This window comes from Elaeis guineensis, chromosome 7, assembly GCF_000442705.2.
Source record: "Elaeis guineensis isolate ETL-2024a chromosome 7, EG11, whole genome shotgun sequence".
Classification (NCBI taxonomy): domain Eukaryota; kingdom Viridiplantae; phylum Streptophyta; class Magnoliopsida; order Arecales; family Arecaceae; genus Elaeis; species Elaeis guineensis.
Genome location: NC_025999.2, coordinates 78,225,153 through 78,246,030, shown reverse-complemented (window position 1 = coordinate 78,246,030; position 20,878 = coordinate 78,225,153). Strand labels below are relative to the sequence as shown.

The 20,878-nt window shown below is 43.3% G+C and overlaps 1 protein-coding gene across 21 annotated transcripts in view; it reads right to left on the bottom strand.

Moving 5' to 3' along the window:
- Positions 1–12,957: 12,957 nt before the first annotated feature.
- The window catches only part of LOC105034765 (uncharacterized), a 36,594-nt gene continuing 28,673 nt past the window's right edge, over positions 12,958–20,878 (bottom strand). For 11 of the 21 annotated variants that reach the window (XM_073261156.1, XM_073261152.1, XM_073261154.1 and 8 more), the window contains 4 exons: positions 16,248–16,305; positions 15,484–15,588; positions 15,371–15,399; positions 12,958–13,644 (listed from right to left, as the gene is read on the bottom strand). In XM_073261156.1, the coding sequence (XP_073117257.1) occupies positions 13,622–13,644; positions 15,371–15,399; positions 15,484–15,588; positions 16,248–16,305 (215 nt within the window). In that variant the 3' untranslated portion in view covers positions 12,958–13,621. Of the gene's footprint in view, positions 13,645–15,370; positions 15,589–16,247; positions 16,313–20,878 lie in introns of all 21 variants that reach the window. The other 10 variants (XR_012142912.1, XR_003799170.2, XR_002163648.2 and 7 more) reach the window with 8 other exon arrangements.

The window sequence follows — 20,878 nt, the reverse complement described above, 5'->3', positions numbered from 1 at the left end:
CGATGTGTAGATCCACAACACCCAACTTGTCTGGTAGATAAAAAAATAATCATAGCTCAAAGCTTTGGTAAAAATGTCAGTACTTTGGTTGTTATACGAAGGAAATCAGTCTAAATTGTGCTTGCTTGTAGTTTTTCTGAATAATATGACAATCTATTTTTATATGTTTTGTCCTCTTATGGAATACAAGGTTAGCGGTAATATGAAGTACTACTTGAATATCATAATAGCGAGACATAAGTTGAGTGTGATGAATAGCTAAGTTAGAGAGTAGAGTTTTGAACTAGATTAATTCACAAGTAATAGAGACTATTGATCGATATTCAACTTTAGCAGTGAAGTGAGAGATGCTATTTCTTTGTGTGTTATGAGATAGGACTGTCATCAAAAAGCCGTAATAACTATGACAGAGCAGCGACTAGTAGGATAACTCGCTCAATCAGTATTACAATAGGGACTAAGATAAAAGTTGTTTGAAGTAGGCATGAGGACACTAAAGCCAAGGTATGATTTTATATATTGTGAGACTTGTAGAGTAGCATTCATATGAGGTTGGTGTGGTACCTGTATAAATTGACTAAACGGATTGACATCATAGGTAATATTTGGATGGGTGACGTGAGATAGATCAAATGAGCTATCAAATATGTATATTGTCCAGGATCATGCAAAGCTCCATAATTGTGGTAATTTTAAATTTTGCTCCATCAAGATATGTGCGATTTAGCACCTAAAGCAGCTACATCTTCGAAAATATCTAAGGTATATTTTTATTGAGAGGCAAAATTGTCTTTATTGAAGTGTGCAACTTTTATGCCAAAGAAGTATTTAAGTGTGCCAAGATCTTTGATTCAAAATTGATCTTGGAGGAAGGGTTTAGTGAAAGTGACTGAAGAATGATCACTGCCAGCAATGAGTTTATAATTATCATAAACAAGCACAATAGTGATGTTGCCCTTGGATTTGAGGGTAAAGAAAGAATAATTATCAACTGATTGAGTAAATCTATCACGCCCTAAATTTAGTACATAATACAGTCATGCGACAGGGTACCCATGATAACATGAAGCTAACATTCATTATCTTAAATAGAATAAAAGATGTAATCAAAATAGAATGTGATATAGATGCTTAATTCAAATTATTAATTAAACCAAGACTGGTTCAAAATATTTAAATCCAAGATCAAATGCCGAACCCATGTCTCAGAATCCATAAATAGTTAACTATAAATCGATAGTCATCCAATAAACTAAATCCAGCTATAAAACTTTCCAAGCTTGCTAGTGTAGATGTCCTAAGCCTGTGTCATCTGTCGTTTCTAATCTTATTCTTTATAAAAAAAAAAGGAGATAATGGGCTTCACACTCAGTAAGTAAAATCTATACTTCTTTACCATATTAAGCATAATTTTTTATAATAATATAATATTAAAAAAATAGATACTACAAAAATAAAATATTTTATAGAATAATATATTAAAGCAAGTTGTCAAGCAAATCATGCATACATAAATCATGAACATTTTAAATAGGATTCATACATCATCCTTGTATGTATTCATGTGTTATTTCAAAATATTGCTCACATATATTCATACTATGGTCACTTTATACTTGTGACAGAGTCTATCTTCTTAATTGACAGAGTTCTTATTTTATATATCAATTTTATATCCACTGGCAGGACTGTGTTCTTATAAATATTAGCTCTGAGTGTTGACTTTTCTAATTTTAAAATTTATTTATAGTTATTTGAGAATCTTTAAAATCTTTATATTTTTTTTAAAACATGCATATACATATATAGAAAAAATAGTAAAATTCATATTTCATAAATATGTTATTTTATAAAACATATTCATTGAATCACTTGTACAATAAAACATATTTTTTTATACCTTATATGCTGATCTTTATTTTATGAAAAATATGATTTCATCAGCAATAGATCATTTACATAAAAGACATAGTAATTTGAAAATAAATAAGAGGCATAAGATCTAGTTACCTTGTTCGCCCTAGAACTTCAGACTTTGCTAAACAAATATATTTATCCTATTTAAAATATCAAAAATATGATCAATTTCTATTTGATAAATTCTATAGAATTAAATCATAAAGAAAGAAGATTGTTAATCAGATGGTCGTTCCGATAGACTGTTCGAGCACTGAGATAATTCAGGACCTTCTACCAAGATCAGATCTAAGTGACTCGATTAAAAAATTATTAAATATAGATTGAATCAAAATCAAGATCAATCAACAGAATTCATCAATAATAAATTTTAAAGATATTCAATATGGCTAGGATAATCAGTTCAATAGGCTACGTAGGCATTAGGATGATTCAGGGCCTTTTTACCAAGGGTCAACTGGATCCTTAAAGCAGAAAGATGAGACTCTATTTTGAGAGCATGTCTTTTTAGAGAGAGAAAATGGATGAAGAGAAAAAAAATGGAGAGAGAATGAGTTTTATTCTTCTTATTTCTTTTCTTTTCTTTTTTTTCAAAGAGAAATAAGGGACTAGAGTCCAGTCATCGTCTAGAGGCAGAGAGAGGGAGGAGAGAGACAACTTCTCTCTCTTTTCTTCCTTTGTTTTTTTCTTTCTTTCTTCTTCTTTCTTTTCTTTTTTTTTTCTTCTTCCATTCTTTGGCCGAACAGGGGAGGAAGCAGATGTGGTGGCTAATGGTTGGAGGATCGACAATAGGTGGCAGCAACAGACGGCCGACAGTGGGCAATAGTGGATGGCTGCAATAGTGATTAACTGCAAAAAAACCATGAAAAAATATCCAAAAATAGGAGCTCACTGAGTTATGGGGAGGCCTGGGTACTTGGCCTGGGGTTCGGCTTTAAGGGACGGTGACATCGATGGCTAAAAAAGAAAAAAAAAAGAATACGGTCAAAAATAGGAGATGAAGTTGAACTCCCTTTTCAATGAATTTCTGACAAAACCAACGGCCTACGACAGTGCATAGGATTATGGGAAGAAGGGAAATTAAGAGAGGAGGTGGGATTGGGGCTTAGCATGGGCTTTGACGGTGTCTTCAACCTTGATTTCAAGTGGGCATGGTAACGATATGTCTTGGATTCAAGCGAGAAAAAAGATCTTTGCTTAGTGGAGTGCCTTGAAGGGAGAAGAAGAATGGGATTTATGGAGGATTTCCTAAGGTTTGGTAGCCTTAGGAGTTCGATTCCATGTCGACTTGATAGAGATGAAGACTCCCACTTGGCTTTTTTTTTGTGGGCTGGGACATGGGCCAACTTGTGACTTGGGTTGGTCCAATTGGACTAGGCTATCACAAAACCAACCTGGAGTAGTGTTGTGAAGAATTTGAAAAACCAATTATGGAAGGCTTGTTTAATACGATATAAAGATTTGTTGAGTCTATAGGCTAATTGTTCTCCTTTTTCTCCCTTTCGAGAAAAAACTTGATTCCCTTATTTAAATTGCCATAGAGAAAGGCATTATTGACATTAAGTTGATATAAAAGCCAATATTTGGCTACTGCAATGGCAATAAGACAACAAACAATAACTAATTTGGTAATAGGAGTGAATATTTCATGATAATCTAGGTCTTCAGCTTGAGTGTAACCTTGAGCAATAAGCCTCACTTTATACCATTTGCATCCAATGGCATGGTGGAAGTGGCATCACAGTCCAAATGTGATTGAGCTCTAAAGCCTTAATTTCATTGGCCATACCATCACACCAATAAGCATGTTTCATTGCTGAGAAAAAAAACTTGGATTCTTGAGAAGAGGCAATATTAGTTACAAATGCATAGTGAGAGCTGGAGAATTTATCAAAAGAAAGATTATTTTGGAGTGGATATTTTGTCCAATTGTGGGGCTGTTTTGACATGAGCTGTTTTGATGTGAGCAAGAAAAGGATGAAATTTGTGAGCATTGAAAATCATGAAGTCATTAAAAGGGCATCAAGTCCTTGTGGAGCATTTTGGAGCTAGATCATGAGATGTTGTTTCAAAAGAATCCTGATTAGAATGGGAAGAAGGTCGAGTAGCTAAAAATGGATGATCAATTGAAGGATTAGAGAAAATGAGTTCATCTCCATTATCAATATTGTGAGGAAGAATTGGAGATTGGGAAGAAGGGGAAATACATCCCTACTAGTGAATATTTTTTTTCCTCAAATAGGTCATAGACATAGTAGCCCTTTTGGTCATAGGGATATCCTGCAAAAACACACTTTCATGATTGAGGTCCAAATTTATTTTTGACTTGAACAGGAGCAAAACAAAAACATCCAAAGGCACATAGATGGTGATTAAAGCATTTTTAATCAAACAATATTTTATTAGAAGATCTACTATCTAAGATGGGGGAGAAAAGTCAGCTAATAAGATTAGCAGCAGCTAAAACACGCAAATCCAAAATTGGATTGATAGGCTTACTTGAAGACATAGTACTCGGGTTACTTCGAGGAGGTGCCTATGTTTGCGCTCAACTATACCATTTTGCTATGGTGTGCTAATACAAGATGTTTAATGGATAATTTCTAGAGAATCAAGATATATCTGCAATTGATAATCCATGAATTTCATTCCATTATCACTCCTAATCATTTTAATTTTATTAAAAAATTGATTGTTTATAGGTGCAATAAATTTCTTAAGCAAATAATTTTTTTTATATTTGAATCATAAGAGAAAAATCTATGTGCAACATGAAAAGTCATCCACGGTTGTTAAAAAATAACAAGCATTAGTATGAGATAGAATAAATTAACCTCCCCCAATATCCATATGAATAAGTTCAAAAAATAAAGTAAGAGTATTTGCAAGAAAAGAAACTCTAGTCTATTTAGTTGAAAGACAAACAATACAAGAATTTATTTTATTCAAAAAAATAGAAGTGGAACATAAATTATATTTCCCTAAAATCTTTAATGTTGAAGTGGATGGACGACCCAAATAGTTGTGCTAAATACTTAATTGGATACAATAAGCTATAGAAGGAGGAGAAAATTAACTTCCTCGTTGACATATCTAATCATATTGATGGAAGTGATGGTTTTGTCAGTGTTTAATATAGATAACAATTGGGCATTACTATTTTAATATAAGCTAGGCACAATAGATGAGCTAAGAGAATTTTCACCATTGGCAACATAACTTGTAGTAGGAGTAAGAGTTTTAGGTTCTTTATGATGGTTCAAGTAGCTGTTTAATTTATAACAACTGTCATATGTATGACCAAGATTGCTACAATAATTATAGTATGATCATCCTTGACCACCACGACCTCCTCATTGGTTATCGGAGTGATCGCAACCATGCCTATCAAAATACAAAGCAACCATGTTTGCACCTTCAAGAGTTTGTATCTATTTGATTTGTAGTGCCTTCTATTTTTTCTTTTGCAAAATCAAAAAAAAGTCTTACTTACCGTAGAGAGTCTATGGTAATTATCTAGCTCCAAATAGTTGAAAATGAGTCATTAAGACCCATAAGGAATTGAAAAATTTTTCATCGTGAAAGATTCAGTTCAACTCTTTCATTACACCATAAAGTTGAATGAAAAATGGATAAATTGTTGATTTCATCCCATTATGCTTTAAGTGTGATAAAATAAGAAAGAAAAGAAGATTAATCTTGAGTATGCATTGAGACATCTACTCATATTGATACGATATATTTGAGTAGCCTTACCCTACTCTAGATTTTTCCATGCCTCAGCAGTTTCAAAATAGACTATCTTTGTGGATTGTATTCCAAATTTAGAAAAAGCACCATAGTATTGCGACGTTGCCATGTATCAAGTATTGTCGAACAATTATCAGGCTTCTTAAGCAAGTTATAAACAAAGCTAAATTTATTCCTAACTAAGAGAGCAATCTTGATGGTATGTCTCCATCAAGGATAATTATCACTAGTGAGGACTTGAGTAACTAGAATCATACTTGAACTATCCGAATAATAGGATAGAATAACATTACATCAACACTAAGATAAAAAATAACTGTAGAAGAGGTCATGATTATTAGATGGAGAGTATAGGACCAGAAAAACAAACACTCGGAAGATGATAGGAAAATAAGAAAGAATGGTTGATTGATCAAGAAAAAATCTTACTCTATCACCATGAAAAATTTATATGCGAAATAAGATTTGAATTGCATTTTTATGTTCATGGCCTTGATGTGCTTTACATACAAGTTGAGCCTCTTGACTCCGAAGATCAAATATATAGCAACAAAATCCCATGATTATAGCAAAGATACTAGAAGCCTAATACAGCATAACATTATAGCAAAAACTCATGATTTAATACACATACTAAATTTGAATATGATAATTGGATCCTATAATTTTTGGAAATTGCTCTAAGTTAATAAACCAAGATTGTGCATGCAACATATGACAACTGTGATATCCAAGATCATACATACCACAATGGATGAAATATTGCACGATTCTGACCACTATAATATGGCATATTATGGAATCTATTTATTTGAAACTTCTACAGATGAAATGTCATGTAACTACTTGATGAAATTAGATGGTTCTATAGTTTTTTTGAGCGAAATGGAGAGACAGAATCCATATTATATAATTTTCCAAGTCGAGGTTCATGGAGATGCACCACAATCCAACCCAGGGAGCCCAGGGATGTGACCTCGGGGGCTTGCCAAAGACATGGATCTATATAGATTAAATTTAAGGAGATATGATCGGAGTCTGCTATTATTACCTTGCCTCATGTTTGCTCTTCTACTAGTCAGTTTCAAGCAGCTCCATCCGCAAAAAATTTTTCTCCACCACCGACAGACTTGAGCAAGAGGCCATTACTGACATTGAAGATGAAGTAATAGATAGAGGAGGAACCATTATCATAACACTTGCTTCTAATCTACAAGGGTTATTGGCTTGCATGGTGACACAACTTCACAGAGAGCATCAGGCCAATCAAGTCTAGTGACAGAGAAGCCGTTGATATGAAACTTGGACGCAGTAAAGTAGAAAGGCATGTCTTGGATACCTTTCTTCTTCACATTACTAGCAGTTGCATTCTACACTTCACCATACCCAAAGTTATCGATCGACAGCTTCTCCGTCACTAGATTCGATCAGACAACCAATCTGACACTCACTCTGAAGTTTGTTGTCACCATCCAGACCAAGAACTCAAATAGATTATATGTTAAGTCGTCACAACAGCTCTGTCTCCATCCATTACTTGGTTTTCTTTGTCAGTGGCCCTTCTCGTCCTCAAGGCTGCTGCAAATCTTCCACTCCAAGATCTGTTAGAGAGATGAAGGTTGTGCGTGTCCTCCTTTGACGGTAGAGCATGGCTTTGGCTTTTCATCAGAAAAGACAGTGCATCCTGGCTTTATATAGAGAGGAAGAGCAGTCCTTGAATAGGAATCACCATAAAAGAATCTTCTCATGATATCTCTGAATACCAGGCAGACATGGTAATAACAAGATAAGATACCTTATTAGACCAAAAAGAATTTTATTTGACAACAATAACCGAAAGATTCGAGATCTCCAAATTTAGGTTAGATATAGCAATAAATAGATTAAGTTCCGGGTTAGGCATTTTGCAATATAATATTTAAGACATTAAAAGAAAGATTAAATATCTTGGCTGATAATATTGATATGGTATCATATGATATCTCAGGATATCATGAAATAATAAAGAATGATATTATTATATTAAAAAAAATGCTAAACTTAATCTTTTGGAACATACCTTTTCTATTTCATCTGTCCACTTCTATTTCAAAAATGCCCTCTCAATAATCGTTATATGAAGTTCTTATAACCAGCAAATCCATCAAATTGATAGGCGGTCACCAAGATAAACTGAGTTCCAGTGATATGCATCCATCCTCTGTTAGTATTGCAGCATGCACAACGTTACATTTTTGTCCTCTCAATAATCGTTATATGAAGTTCCTATAACCAGCAAATCCATCAAATTGATAGGTGGCCACCAAGATAAACTGAGTTCCAGTGACATAAATCCATCCTCTGTTAGTATTGCAGCATGCACAACGGTACATTTTTTGATTTCTCTGTCTGAACTTTTGTCAGAAATCGGGAATACAGGGATATGCTTTCACTCTGAAAGGAATTTGGAATGTTTATTTTGTCAGGGAGAGGGTACTCTGTGCCAGCAAAGGAACAGATTTGACGAAATTCATCATTAAGAAAGAATCAGTGAATAAGACAAAACAATAAGAAAAATTATCCAGAAACGTAAACATACTTGATAAAAATCCAGCAGATGGAATTGTCTTTCTATGGTAATATTATTGATAAGATAGAATATCTATTATTAGGATTTGACGTCTCGAGATTCAGCCCACGTTGAGCCCACAGTGAGGTTCACGATGAAAAACGAAGTCCAACGAGACAAAGATCACTCAAAATGAAGCTCGGATGGAGAAGATACGGACTTTTGAAGATTGCACGAAGCCGAAGTGGTGGAGGACGGTCGGCGGCCGGCGGCGGGCCGGCGGAGCGGCGGCGGCACGGCCACAGGTGGCGGAGAGCGGCCCAGGCGGGGCCAATGCACGGGATGCGTGACCCAAGAGCACGGCCCAGGTGGGCGCGTGGCCTAGGCGGGCACGCGGCCTAGCCCTTGCGCGGGCCCTCGTGCCGGTGCGGCCCAGGTCCACGCGCGGGGGCCGGCCCAGGCCCAGGTGCCTTGCCTGGGCTCTGTGCCCCGGTATACCATGGACCGGGTGGTCCATAGTGGACCGCATAGACGTTTCTCACGTATTTCTCGCGGTCTAAGGTACTATTTCGTAGACCGGAGCGTGATCGGACGGTCCAAGAAGTTTCCGATCTTGATCCAATGGTTCAGATCATTATATGGGTTGATTAAGAAGTCTTAATCCTAATCTAATTGGGTTTTTAGCCTTTAAAAAGGTCTGTGAGGTACAGAGGGAAATAGTGGTCGTGTGCTCGCCTGTGGTCGTGCAGAAACCGAAGATTGGAATCCCGTGAAGAAGAGAGAGAGGGTTGTGACGCTGAGAAGAGAAGCAAGAGCAGGCTCTAGAGAGGCTTCTAGACAGCGGACGCCAAGTACTTCAGGGGTTCAGAGGGTCTTCCAAGAGAGAGAGTTTCAGGAGGGAGAACTTCTTGTGAGAGAGAATTGGGTGTACAAGGATTGAGGGTGAGGTCTTCTCTTATAAAATTTTTTTTCATAGTGAAGTTTGCATGTCCCGTGGAGGCGAGCCCTTTTGTGGCTGATCCACGTATTTTGATTATTTTTTGTTTTATTTCTTCTTTTTTCTGCTACATTGTGTGGTACTGAAAAGGTCCTGGGAGGTGATGTCCTAGCCAGACATCCACCCAACAAGTGATATCAGAGCGAGGCAGTACAAGGATGCAGATTGCAGCGGTGGTGAGCAAGACTGAAGATGGAGAAAACAGGATCAATCAAGATGGAGATCAACAAATTTGATGGTAAGAGCAATTTCTCCTTATGGCAGGCAAGGGTGAAGGACGTGCTCATCTAATAGGAGTTGATTGATGCTCTCTTGTGCGATGAGAAGCCGACCATCATGGAGGTGCGGGATTGAAAATAGCTACAGATGCAGGTGGTGAGTACCATCCGCATGTACCTGACGGATGAGGTGGTGATCCATGTGTTGAGCGAGACTTCTCCGATGGTGCTGTGGTCGACGCTCGAGGAGTTGTATATGGCGAAGTTTCTCACCAACACTCTTTTCCTCTGGAGGCAGTTTTACCAGCTGCGGATGGCTGAAGGACAGTGTGCAGGAGCATCTAAGCCACTTCTAGAAGATCCCACCGACCTCTTCAGCGTTGGTGAGAATGTTGAGGAGAAGACCAAGGCACTGGTTTTGCTGGCGTCGCTTCCTCCTTCGTACGAGTCCTTGATGTCTACTCTTCTAGTGGGGAAGAGTACCATCAAGATGGATGAGGTCACCGCGACGATACTCCAGAACGAGGTTCTCAGGAGGGAGAATCCAGCTTTGAGCTCAGATGATGGTAGCTCAGCTTTGGTGGCTTCTGGAAGAGTAGGAGGTGGTAGACGGAGCGACAGAAGATCGCGACGACGGCGGTCCAAGTCCAGGAGGGACTTGAGCAAAATCAGGTGTTACCGGTGTGAGGAGTTGGGGCATCTAGTCAGAAATTGTCCTCAACTCAAAAATCGGACGGTGGCTGCTGTAGCGATGGCCGGCAGCGATTCAGATGGAGATATCCTGGAGATATCTGACGAGGTATCTACTTCTTCCCAACAGTGGATATTAGATTCTGCATGCTCCTATCATGTATGTTGCAGAGAGGAGCAGTTTGACTCCCTAGAGAACAGTGAGGGCACTGTATATCTGCCGGATGGATCGAGTTGTGCGATCAAACGCATCGGGATGGTCAGCTGAAGGACACATGACGGTGCAGTGAGGAGATTGGGGGAAGTCCGGTACATTCCCGATTTCAGGCAAAATCTTATTTCATTTAGCAGACTGGATTCGAGAGGCTACAGGATGGTAGCTGGTGGAGGAATCCTGAGGGTGCTATGCGGCGATAGGATTATGCTGGAGGGGAAGAAGGGGAGCAGAGGATATTATTATCTGACGGGGAGCCCAGTGCGAGGTGGAGTCTAGAGCGAGGTGAAGCTCCAGGTGGAGGTAGATTGGGCACGAGACAAGAGACCCGAGAGGACGAGAGGCGACGTCGCAAGGTGAGATTCCTATTACCGCAGGACGATTCTCCGAACAGATCTCAGATCAGGAGGAGCACAGCATACGATGGAGATGAAATCGAGCGGCCTGGCTCGACTCCCATGTTTGCCCATCTATGATCAGTAGGTGATTGCCCCAGAGCATGGGGACGAGGAGATCCAGAAGCTCTTGGAGTTTGGAGGAGGCCGAATATCGAGTCGAGGCAGAGATTGCTAGAATTTGATACCTTGAGATTCAGTCCACATTGAGCCCACAGTGAGGTTTGCGATGAAAAACGGAGTCCAACGAGACCAAGATCACCCAAAATGGAGCTCGACCGGAGAAGATACAGGCTTTTGAAGTTGCACGTAAGTCGAGGTGGCAGAGGACGGTCGGCGGCCGACGGTGGGTCGGCGGCCGACGGCGGGCCGACGGAGCGGCAGCGGGGCGGCCGCAGGCAGTGGAGCATGGCCCAAGCAGGGCCAACGCATGGGACGCGCGACCCAGGCGCGCGGCCCAGGCGGGCGTGCGGTCCAGGCCGACGCGCGGCCCAGCCCATGCACGGGCCCACGCACAGGCACGACCCAGGTCCGCGCGTGCGGGCCGGCCCAGGCACCTTGTCTGGGCCCTGTACCCCGGTCCACCATGGACCGGATGGTCCATGACGGACCGCGTGGGTGTTTTCCATACATTTTTCACTGTCCACGGCACTATTCCGTGGGTCAGAGCACGATCGGAGGGCGTGAGTTGATCTGGTTCTCGATCCAACGGTCCAGGTCATTATATGGATTAATTAAGAAGTCTTAAACCTAATCTAATTGGATTTTTAGCCTTTAAAAAGGCCCGTGAGGCACAGAGGGAAATAGTGGTCGTGTGCTCGTCTGTGGTCGTGCGGAAACCGAAGATTGGAATCCCATGAAGAAGAGAGAGAGGGTTGTGATGCTGAGAAGAGAAGCAAGAGCAGGCTCTAGAGAGGCTTCTAGACAGCGGACGTCAAGTACTTCAGGGGTTCAGAAGGTCTTCCAAGAGAGTTTTAGAAGGGAGAACTTTCTGTGTGAGAGAATTAGGTGTACAAGGGTTGAGGGTGAGGTCTCCTCTTGTAAAATTTCTTTTTTATAGTAAAATTTGTATGCCCCGTGAAGGCGAGCTCTTTTGTGACTGATCCACGTATTTTGATTGTTTTTTATTTTATTTTTTTCTGCTGCATCGTATGGTACTGAAAAGGTCTTGAAAAATGATATCCTGACCAGACATCCACCCAACATTTATAGTGCTTCATAGTTGATAATAGCTCAAATCAAAGATCGAGCTCTTTGATTTGGCTCTTAAACAAATTTAACTCAATTATCCCTCTCGTTTATCTTCTCCCAACTGTAAATTGTGCATGTCTAGCTGCCAGCAGAATTTTATCCAACTGGTTTACTCCAAAACCATCTGTATTCGTCCGCATGCAACCATCTAAAATTCTATGTTTTGCTGCTTGTGATTTTGTGTTTTAGCCAATCAGTCAGATTAGGGAAAAGAGAAAAAAAGGCACAAACCATGTACTCGTCGTAATTGAGAATGATCCTTAACCAAACACTTGCCAACCAGCGTTTGTAGTCCCACGGTTAGGATAATTGCCTTCCAAGAAACGCAGCGCAGAAAAATAACAAAATGAAATGCTTTTAATTTTTTTGTCTTTTTGTGTGTACAAATGACTGCAGCGCAGAAAAAAAGAGTCATTTTTTTCCTGCAGATCATCAGCGTACAGCAAGAGGGGTCATTCAAAGTGAATAAATTTATCAACCTTGCTACCATTGTAAGGGAGCCCCCGATGTGAGGCCACTTGGATACTTGTGAATACAAGCAACAAAGAAGACAATTTTCTTTTAGCTATCCAAAAACACCCTCAGATAACTATTACAAAGCCCATGCAGCTAGCAGATCTCTTTTTTTTTTTTTTTTTTTTGATTAATAGACAGTTGACACACCACAATGAATACCCATGATTGTACACATAATTATATGACAACAAGAAAACTAGAACTCCAATCTTGATTGATACCCGGTATTTTGCAAAATTAGCCAGCTAGAGAGAGCATATTTTAGGAAAAAGAATTGAGCTTGTTCATTTTGCTTTTATTTTTCTTCAATAAAGTGTCTAGGTTTCCATAAAAACAAATAAAAAAAATCATATAAAAAAGAAGCAACCCGCCTCTAAGTTGATGCGGCCCTGCCCCGATGTGAGGATGCATGCATTTATCAGTTCAACTGATCAAATATCACCACCTGATTACATCACAGCTACCGATCAAAAATAATTCCATCTTTCTCATTCATCCGAACCATGCATAGCAGACCACCTGTACAAAAACACGTCATCCTAATCCAGTAGAATTTTGGTCAAAACAAAGATTTCCAATACCAAGTTCCTTATTTGATTAAAATTATTTCCAACTATGTACAGGAAAAAAAAAAACATATCAAGAAAAGAAGCGGATTGGCTTGCAGATTTTGGACTCGCTTTAGTCTGCATCATTGGGTGATGATGATGTACCACTGGAGTTGGCTGACCTGTTGTATGTGGACAAGTCAGTCCTCAGTTTACATCAGAGGATGATATAATTATCGCATGAAAAAAAATGACTTCAAGTATTGACAGGAAAGCAAAGAAAGAAAAAGCACACATCAGGTGGCCAAGTATCCAAGACCGCAGCAAGAAGTCTAGCGCAAGCACTGCCTCTTCTGTATTGGCTCTCCTCTCTGCATTGTTTAAATTAAGCCTGAGAGCTAGTTTCATGGTTTAACATAACACTACAACAACTGCCTCAAGCTCATGGAATGATAGAATGCTCTACAAACTGCTGAAGACCAACAGAAGGGTTTGATTAAAAGTCATCTCAAAAATCTATGCAACCTCCGAGTCGTTATATCGGCTTCTTAGACACATTTTGCACCATCAACTTGCATCAAGCGAATTTGCTCAAGAAACCTTGCATAAAGACATCATGAGAAAAAATAAAATCATTCCCAAGCAAAAGTTTTGTAAAATATCTCACTGAAAATAAACAACGTTATTACTAAGACAATATTGCTCATTATCTCTTTTTTGATGGATAATATTGCGCATTGTCTCATAAAGAGTACGAGTAAAAGATGGACAATTTTTCACTGTTCAATGTGAAAGGGATACTTCTGCAGAAAAAATAGAGTGTGAAACACATCACTCAAGGAACCTCATGTAGCTATCGATAGACGAATGGTAGAAAATCCAGGGTAGAGCCAGCACACAAATAGCGTGTCTTTCGTGGACATACAGTTGTGGATAGAGCATTTTCATAAGTTAATTAATGGAACCCGAGTCCCTTAGGTCCTCAGAGGTCTGGAATTTCAATAATTGGATGTTGGCAATTCCTTGTAGGGATCATTACATGTTACAGAAATGGAGGAAACCAATATACACCCCCACATTCTACAGATATTACCAACCTAAACACACAATTTAATCTTTAGAGAATTGCAATATTTTACAACTAGGTGAAACGCTGCACTCATCTGACTTTATCCTTTTCTACTCTAGCATTGGTTTTTATGATGGATGTATAGGATAAAAATGATCGAGATTACTACAAGCACTAAATGACTATCAGTATTCAAACTACGAGCAATCTTAATTTAAGTTGCAACTAGGGTTTCTCAAAATGGAAAAGGAGATTAGCTCATTGAAAATCTCGCATGCAAAGAAAAAAAAGGATGGTTCAAAGTGGAAACCCTGTTCCATGGTAGACTTTTAAAATATTAAAAAGAACTTCTCCTTTAAGATATCTGTTCATACTGGATAAGTCAAATGATATCGAGGGACATCAGATCAAGCATTCGATGGACCCAGTTACCACTTGTGCTTCAGAAAAATGGTGATCCAATGATCATTGTCTCAAGGATTTAATTTATAAAATAGAACCGAGATAATCATCTTTGTGCTAGACACTCAAGTTGAAGCGAGAAAAGGCTGAAGGATGAAGAGAACCATTCTTTTTTTGGATCAATGGCACTATCTCCTGTGGACCTTAGGCATCAAGAAACCTGAAGAACGAAATGGTGTTTTCTGACCTCCAAGGCAGATAGACAGGGGGCAAAGGCATTAACTTAGGGCCTTTTGTTTGGTGTAATTGTTTCTTCTGTGTTTTTGTTCAATATAAATTAGAGAAATACAACATGAAGATTGATGTTGAAGATGGCATTGTACATAACTACTGGCCTTCTATTTTCACTGTTTTTGCAAGCAATAAATCTTTGATACAAAAGCCAAGGAATACAAACAATTTTTTAAAAAAATGAAAGGCTTCCATCATACATGTTGTTCAATCTAGTTCATTTTGCTTCTCGGGTTTTTGACAAGGTTTGCTGTATCGGACTGTATCATCCAGTACTGAGGTGCACCGTACCATATCCATAGACTACTGATACTCAGTATGCCTTCCTACCAAGTGCCAGTATCAAAGCATGTATTGTACTAGGCACTAGCACTCAGTTGAGTACTGGAGGGGGTCTTTTACAAGGTAGCAAGCTTTGATTTTTGAAAACAAAAGCAAGAGAAATACGTAGCAGCCCCTTAATTTTCATGAAAGCATGTCTCATGGACGTTTTCACTAATGTATCTTCTCTAGGCCAGTCTGCAGTAACTTTCTCATTTAGAAGGATATCATTATGATACTTACCAAGGAAAATGTGCTGCATATATGCAAATCTGCATAGAGACACAAAGGATCACAAAGTGCTTTCACAGCCGATTCTCTAAGCATCTCCAAATCAAGGATGTGGTCTGAACTACCTAAAATTTGCTGATAGAGTAAGTTGTGCTTGCTTTCTTTTTGCTTCAGTCTGCTGGTATAAGTATGTTGCTTTACGGTTACCACAGAACTGCAGATTCTTGTGTCTAAGTACAAAACATCTAACAACTTGTGAAATTATATTTCTAGGTATTTGCATAAAATAGTAGACAAGCATCTAGCGCATCAAATAAACAGTACAGGTTTTCTCACTTAATACAGTTAAATCGAATCAAACAATGTCATCTTGTGCATTGGAACACACTTTCAAGTTAGAATATAAGTGTACATCCAATGGTTCATACTGAATCTGTTATAGCCAGGAGATATCGTCTCTTAATCCAACATTCGCTAAATTCAGTCACGTCATGCCCATTCATGATGGCTATCACATGTAAGATAATTTAAATCTCACACTTAATATGCAACTGCAAAACAGCAGCTTTCTCCAAGTCCTCGATATCCTGAATCCAGTATATCTTACCTAGGTTTTTAAATCAACATGATCATACAGAATTTTCTACGAACCCAGAGCTTCTACAGAATATACAGAATTTTCTACAGAATATAAAGCAAGCAACTCAATTCTGATAGCTTTTTTTCCTTTTTCTAACTTTTTTAATTTACTCATCAAGCAACATGTGACAAAGTTTCCATGCACCTATTCACAGAGAGGAGGAAGAGAGGGAGGGTTCCAGACCATGGAAGCATAAGATAGACCATGCATACTCAGATAATAAAAGAAGAAAGCAAGTACCCAAATCACCTGGTAATTCCATAAAATGCAGCATCCCTATTTCTTGAATCGCATGTAATTGAGTCATCTGCAAACTAGAAATGTTGAAAATGTTCATCATGCATCATGTGATACAAGACAACCCTTGCATATATTATTCTAAACAATAAAATCATCTGCAAAAGTATAGCAGTAATAATATTTTGTTTGACATCAAAAAGTGACACTATTTAAAAACAAAAAAGAGTCACTGTTTAGAAACAAAAAAGAGTCCCTGGTAATGTGGAAATGAAGCTTTGTTCTTTGGGTCTTTCCTGATATCATACCCATAAGGAACAGATACCGATAGATCATAGAACAATAAAATGAATGCCAATGCTTTGTCTAATGAACATGGTTTTAAAAGTTTGAAAAATTTATTGAATACTCTCCAACACTATCATTCAACCATTTGATGCATTCAAATAAGCCACTAGTGTTTTAATGATGGATAAAAGAATTTAGGAGTTTGAAAATAAGATGTTCAATTGACTAATAGTTAGAAATAAAAACTACTGTGAGTGCCTGTGTTTAACTGAAGAAAACATAACCAAGTAGGCAAGGACAAGATGAAGAGAAAGAACCAGTAGGAGGGAAGGAAATTGTTTGGATGGTTTATGTTGGGTATAAAATACCCACAGCCGAAGTTCTCAGCAGAATCAGCTCCAGGAGGACTCCGCCCGGACTCCTACGGGAACCGGGCTCCGATCGCAACATCAACTCCAGGAGGACTCCGCCCGGACTCCTACGGGAGCCGGGCTTCGTCGCCAACGTCAACCGCCGATAAGATCCGTCAGGGCTCCTACGGGAGCCGGACTCCGCACCTGACTTTAATTGCAGGGGACTCCGCCCGAACTCCTACGGGAGCCGGGCTCCGCCCGGACTCCTACGGGAGCCGGGCTCCGCCCGTGACTTCGACTCTGAGAGGACTCCGCCCGAACTCCCACGGGAGCCGGACTCCGCCCACGACTCCAACCTCAAGGGGGACTCCGCCCGGACTCCCACGGGAGCCGGGCTCCGTCGCCAACTTCGACTGCCGGTAAGATCCGTCCGGGCTCCTATGGGAGCCGGACTCCGCACCTGACTTTAATTGCAGGGGACTCCGCCCGGACTCCTACGGGAGCCGGGCTCCGCCCGTGACTTCGACTTTGAGAGGACTCCGCCCACGACTCCAACCACAAGGGGGACTCCGTCCGGACTCCCACGGGAGCCGGGCTCCATCGCCAACTTCGACTGCCGGTAAGATCCGTCCGGACTCCTACGGGAGCCGGACTTCGCACCTGACTTTAATTGCAGGGGACTCCACCCGGAATCCTACGGGAGCCGGGCTCCGCCCGTGACTTCGACTCTGAAAGGACTCCGCCCGGACTCCCACGGGAGACGGACTCCGCCCACGACTCCAACCTTAAGGGGGACTCCGCCCGGACTCCCACGGGAGCCGGGCTCCGTCGCCAACTTCGACTGCCGGTAAGATCCGTCCGGACTCCTACGGGAGCCGGACTTCGCACCTGACTTTAATTGCAGGGGACTCCGCCCGGACTCCTACGGGAGCCGGGCTCCGCCAGTGACTTCAACTCTGAGAGGACTCCGCCCGGACTCCCACGGGAGCCGGACTCCGCCCATGACTCCAACCTCAAGGGGGACTCCGCCCGGACTCCCAAGGGAGCCGGGCTCCGTCGCCAACTTCGACTGCCGGTAAGATCCGTCCGGACTCCTACGGGAGCCGGACTTCGCACTTGATTTTGGTTGCAGGGGACTCCGCCCGGACTCCTACGGGAGCCGGGCTCCGCCCGCGACTTCAACTCTGAGAGGACTCCGCCCGGACTCCCACGGGAGCCGGATTCCGCCCACGATTCCAACCTCAAGGGGGACTCCGCCCGGATCCCACGGGAGCCGGGCTCCGTCGCCAACTTCGACTGCCGGTAAGATCCGTCCGGACTCCTACGGGAAACGGACTTCGCACCTGACTTTAATTGCAGGGGACTCCGCCCGGACTCCTACGGGAGCCGGGCTCCGCCCGTGACTTCGACTCTGAGAGGACTCCGCCCGGACTCCCACGGGAGCCGGACTCCACCCACGACTCCAACCTCAAGGGGGACTCCGCCCGGACTCCCACGAGAGCCGGGCTCCGTCGCCAACTTCGACTGCTGGTAAGATCCGTCCGGACTCCTACGGGAGCCGGACTTCACACCTGACTTTAATTGCAGGGGACTCCGCCCGGACTCCTACGGGAGCCGGGCTCCGCCCGTGACTTCAACTCTGAGAGGACTTCGCCCGGACTCCCACGGGAGCCGGACTCCGCCCACGACTCCAACCTCAAGGGGGACTCCGCCCGGACTCCCATGGCAGCCGGGCTTCGTCGCCAACTTCGACTGCCGGTAAGATCCGTTCGGACTCCTACGGAAGCCGGACTTCGCACCTGACTTTAATTGCAGGGGACTCCGCCCTGACTCCTACGGGAGCCGGGCTCCGCCCGTGACTTCAACTCTGAGAGGACTTCGCCCGGACTCCCACGGGAGCCGGACTCCGCCCACGACTCCAACCTCAAGGGGGACTCCGCCCGGACTCCCATGGGAGCCGGGCTCCGTCGCCAACTTCGACTGCCGGTAAGATCCGTCCGGACTCCTACGGGAGCCGGACTTCGCACCTGATTTTGATTGCAGGGGACTCCGCCCGGACTCCTACGGGAGCCGGGCTCCGCCCGCGACTTCAACTCCGAGAGGACTCCGCCCGGACTCCCACGGGAGCCGGGCTCCGCCCACGACTCCAACCGCAAGGAGGACTCCGCCCGGACTCCTACGGGAGCCAGACTCCGTCATCAGCTCCGACCGCTGTCGAACTTCAGCCGACGGATCTGCACTCCCAGGCAGGCCACAATAACGACCACGATCCTGCTCCACTTCCTGCGGTGGATTCCGCGCAGCTCCATCGCTCCCTGACAGGCCGCAGTAACGGTCACAGCACTGCTCCACTTCCTACGACGGATCTCGCGCAGCTCCATTACTCCCTGACGGGCCACAATAACGGCCACAATCCTGCTCCACTTCCTGCGACGGATACCGCGCGATTCTCCCATCCGCTGGCAAGTCGCGACAACAGACGCCGCTCCACTCCCCGCGGCAGACTCCACGTGGCACACCCGATGATAGCCACGGGTCCACTCCACTACTCTTCGCAGCAAACTCCACTGACCCTGGGCAGCCCACTGCCAGACGGTTACAGATGTCACTATCAGGCTACTGCCCCCTCCGCCTATAAAAGGGGCTCCAGATACGTTATTCGATAAGCTCTCATCTTTCATCTAAAAACTCTGCTAATTTCTCCGTTCGAGCACTCCATTCTTGTTGAGGCAGAGAATGACTTGAGCATCGAAGGGTCTTGCCGGAGCAACCCCACCTCCGGTTTAGACTTCCTTTGCAGGTCCCGGCGGCGACCGCGACTTCCTCGACTCCAGCTTCTCTGGCGCAAGCGATTTTTGCACCAACAAGATTGGCGCTAGAGGAAGGGCCTGTGTCTTCGCAGTACCCTTGTTCTTGAAGGAGCGTTCAACGGAGCCGCCCCCGATCGTCTCCTCCGACACCCACTCCTTGTTTCCCCCACGGGATCCATACTTGATGCCTCCTCGCAAGGCGTCCACGCGACGGTCCACGGCCTCCGCGGCCAGATCTCAGGCTCCGGCCTCCCCTCCTGTTTCTCAACCTCCTCCTCCTCCTCCGGCGGCGGCGGTCGGCGCGGAGCAGTTTAACCTGCTGGCGCAGCAGGTCAGAGGCCTCACCGAGGCTGTGCAAGCTATGCAGCAGCAGCAGCCGCAGGCATCGGTACGCCCGGAAAGGGCATCCCCGGAACACCAGAATCCGGCGGCGGGATGGGCCACCTGGGCCAGCCGCCTCGTCCTTCCTGGGAAAACGCACCCGAGGATAGAGAGCCCCTCCAGAATCCGCCCTGCAATCGGACCACGGACTGGACCGGAGGCTCCAGGAGATGAACCGGCGGATCGAAGAACTCCGCCATGCGCCCCCGCTTATGGTGAGGATATTTGTACTGACCCTCCCTTCTCCCAAATGACCATGCAGGAACCAATCCCGCCAAACTTCAAGCTCCCCCAGTTCGAAAGCTACGACGGGACTTCGGACCCGGTTGATCATCTGGAGGCCTTCCGGACGATGATGCTGCTTCACGGTGCTCCTGATGCATTTTATGCCGGGCCTTCCCGTCCACCTTGAAGGGAGCGGTGAGGAACTGGTACTTGGCTTTGAAATCGGGTACCATCTTTTCCTTCGATCAAATGAGCCACCAATTTGTGGCCCATTTTGTCAGCAGCCGGCACCCCCGGAAGGGTTCGGAGTCCCTCATCAACATCAAGCAAAGGGAAGGGGAGTCCATTCGGGCCTACATCAACCACTTCAACATCGCGGCACTGGAGGTCCGGAACTTGGACCAATCAGTCGCAATGGCCGCCCTGAAGGGTGGCCTTCAGAAGAATGATCTTTTGTTCTCCCTGGAGAAGAAGTATCCCAGGGATTTTGCTGATTTGCTGGCCCGGGCCGAAGGATACGCCCGAGCGGAAGAAGCCTTCAAAATGAAGGATGAAGAGACGGCGAGGGAGCGGCAAGCGGGAGACT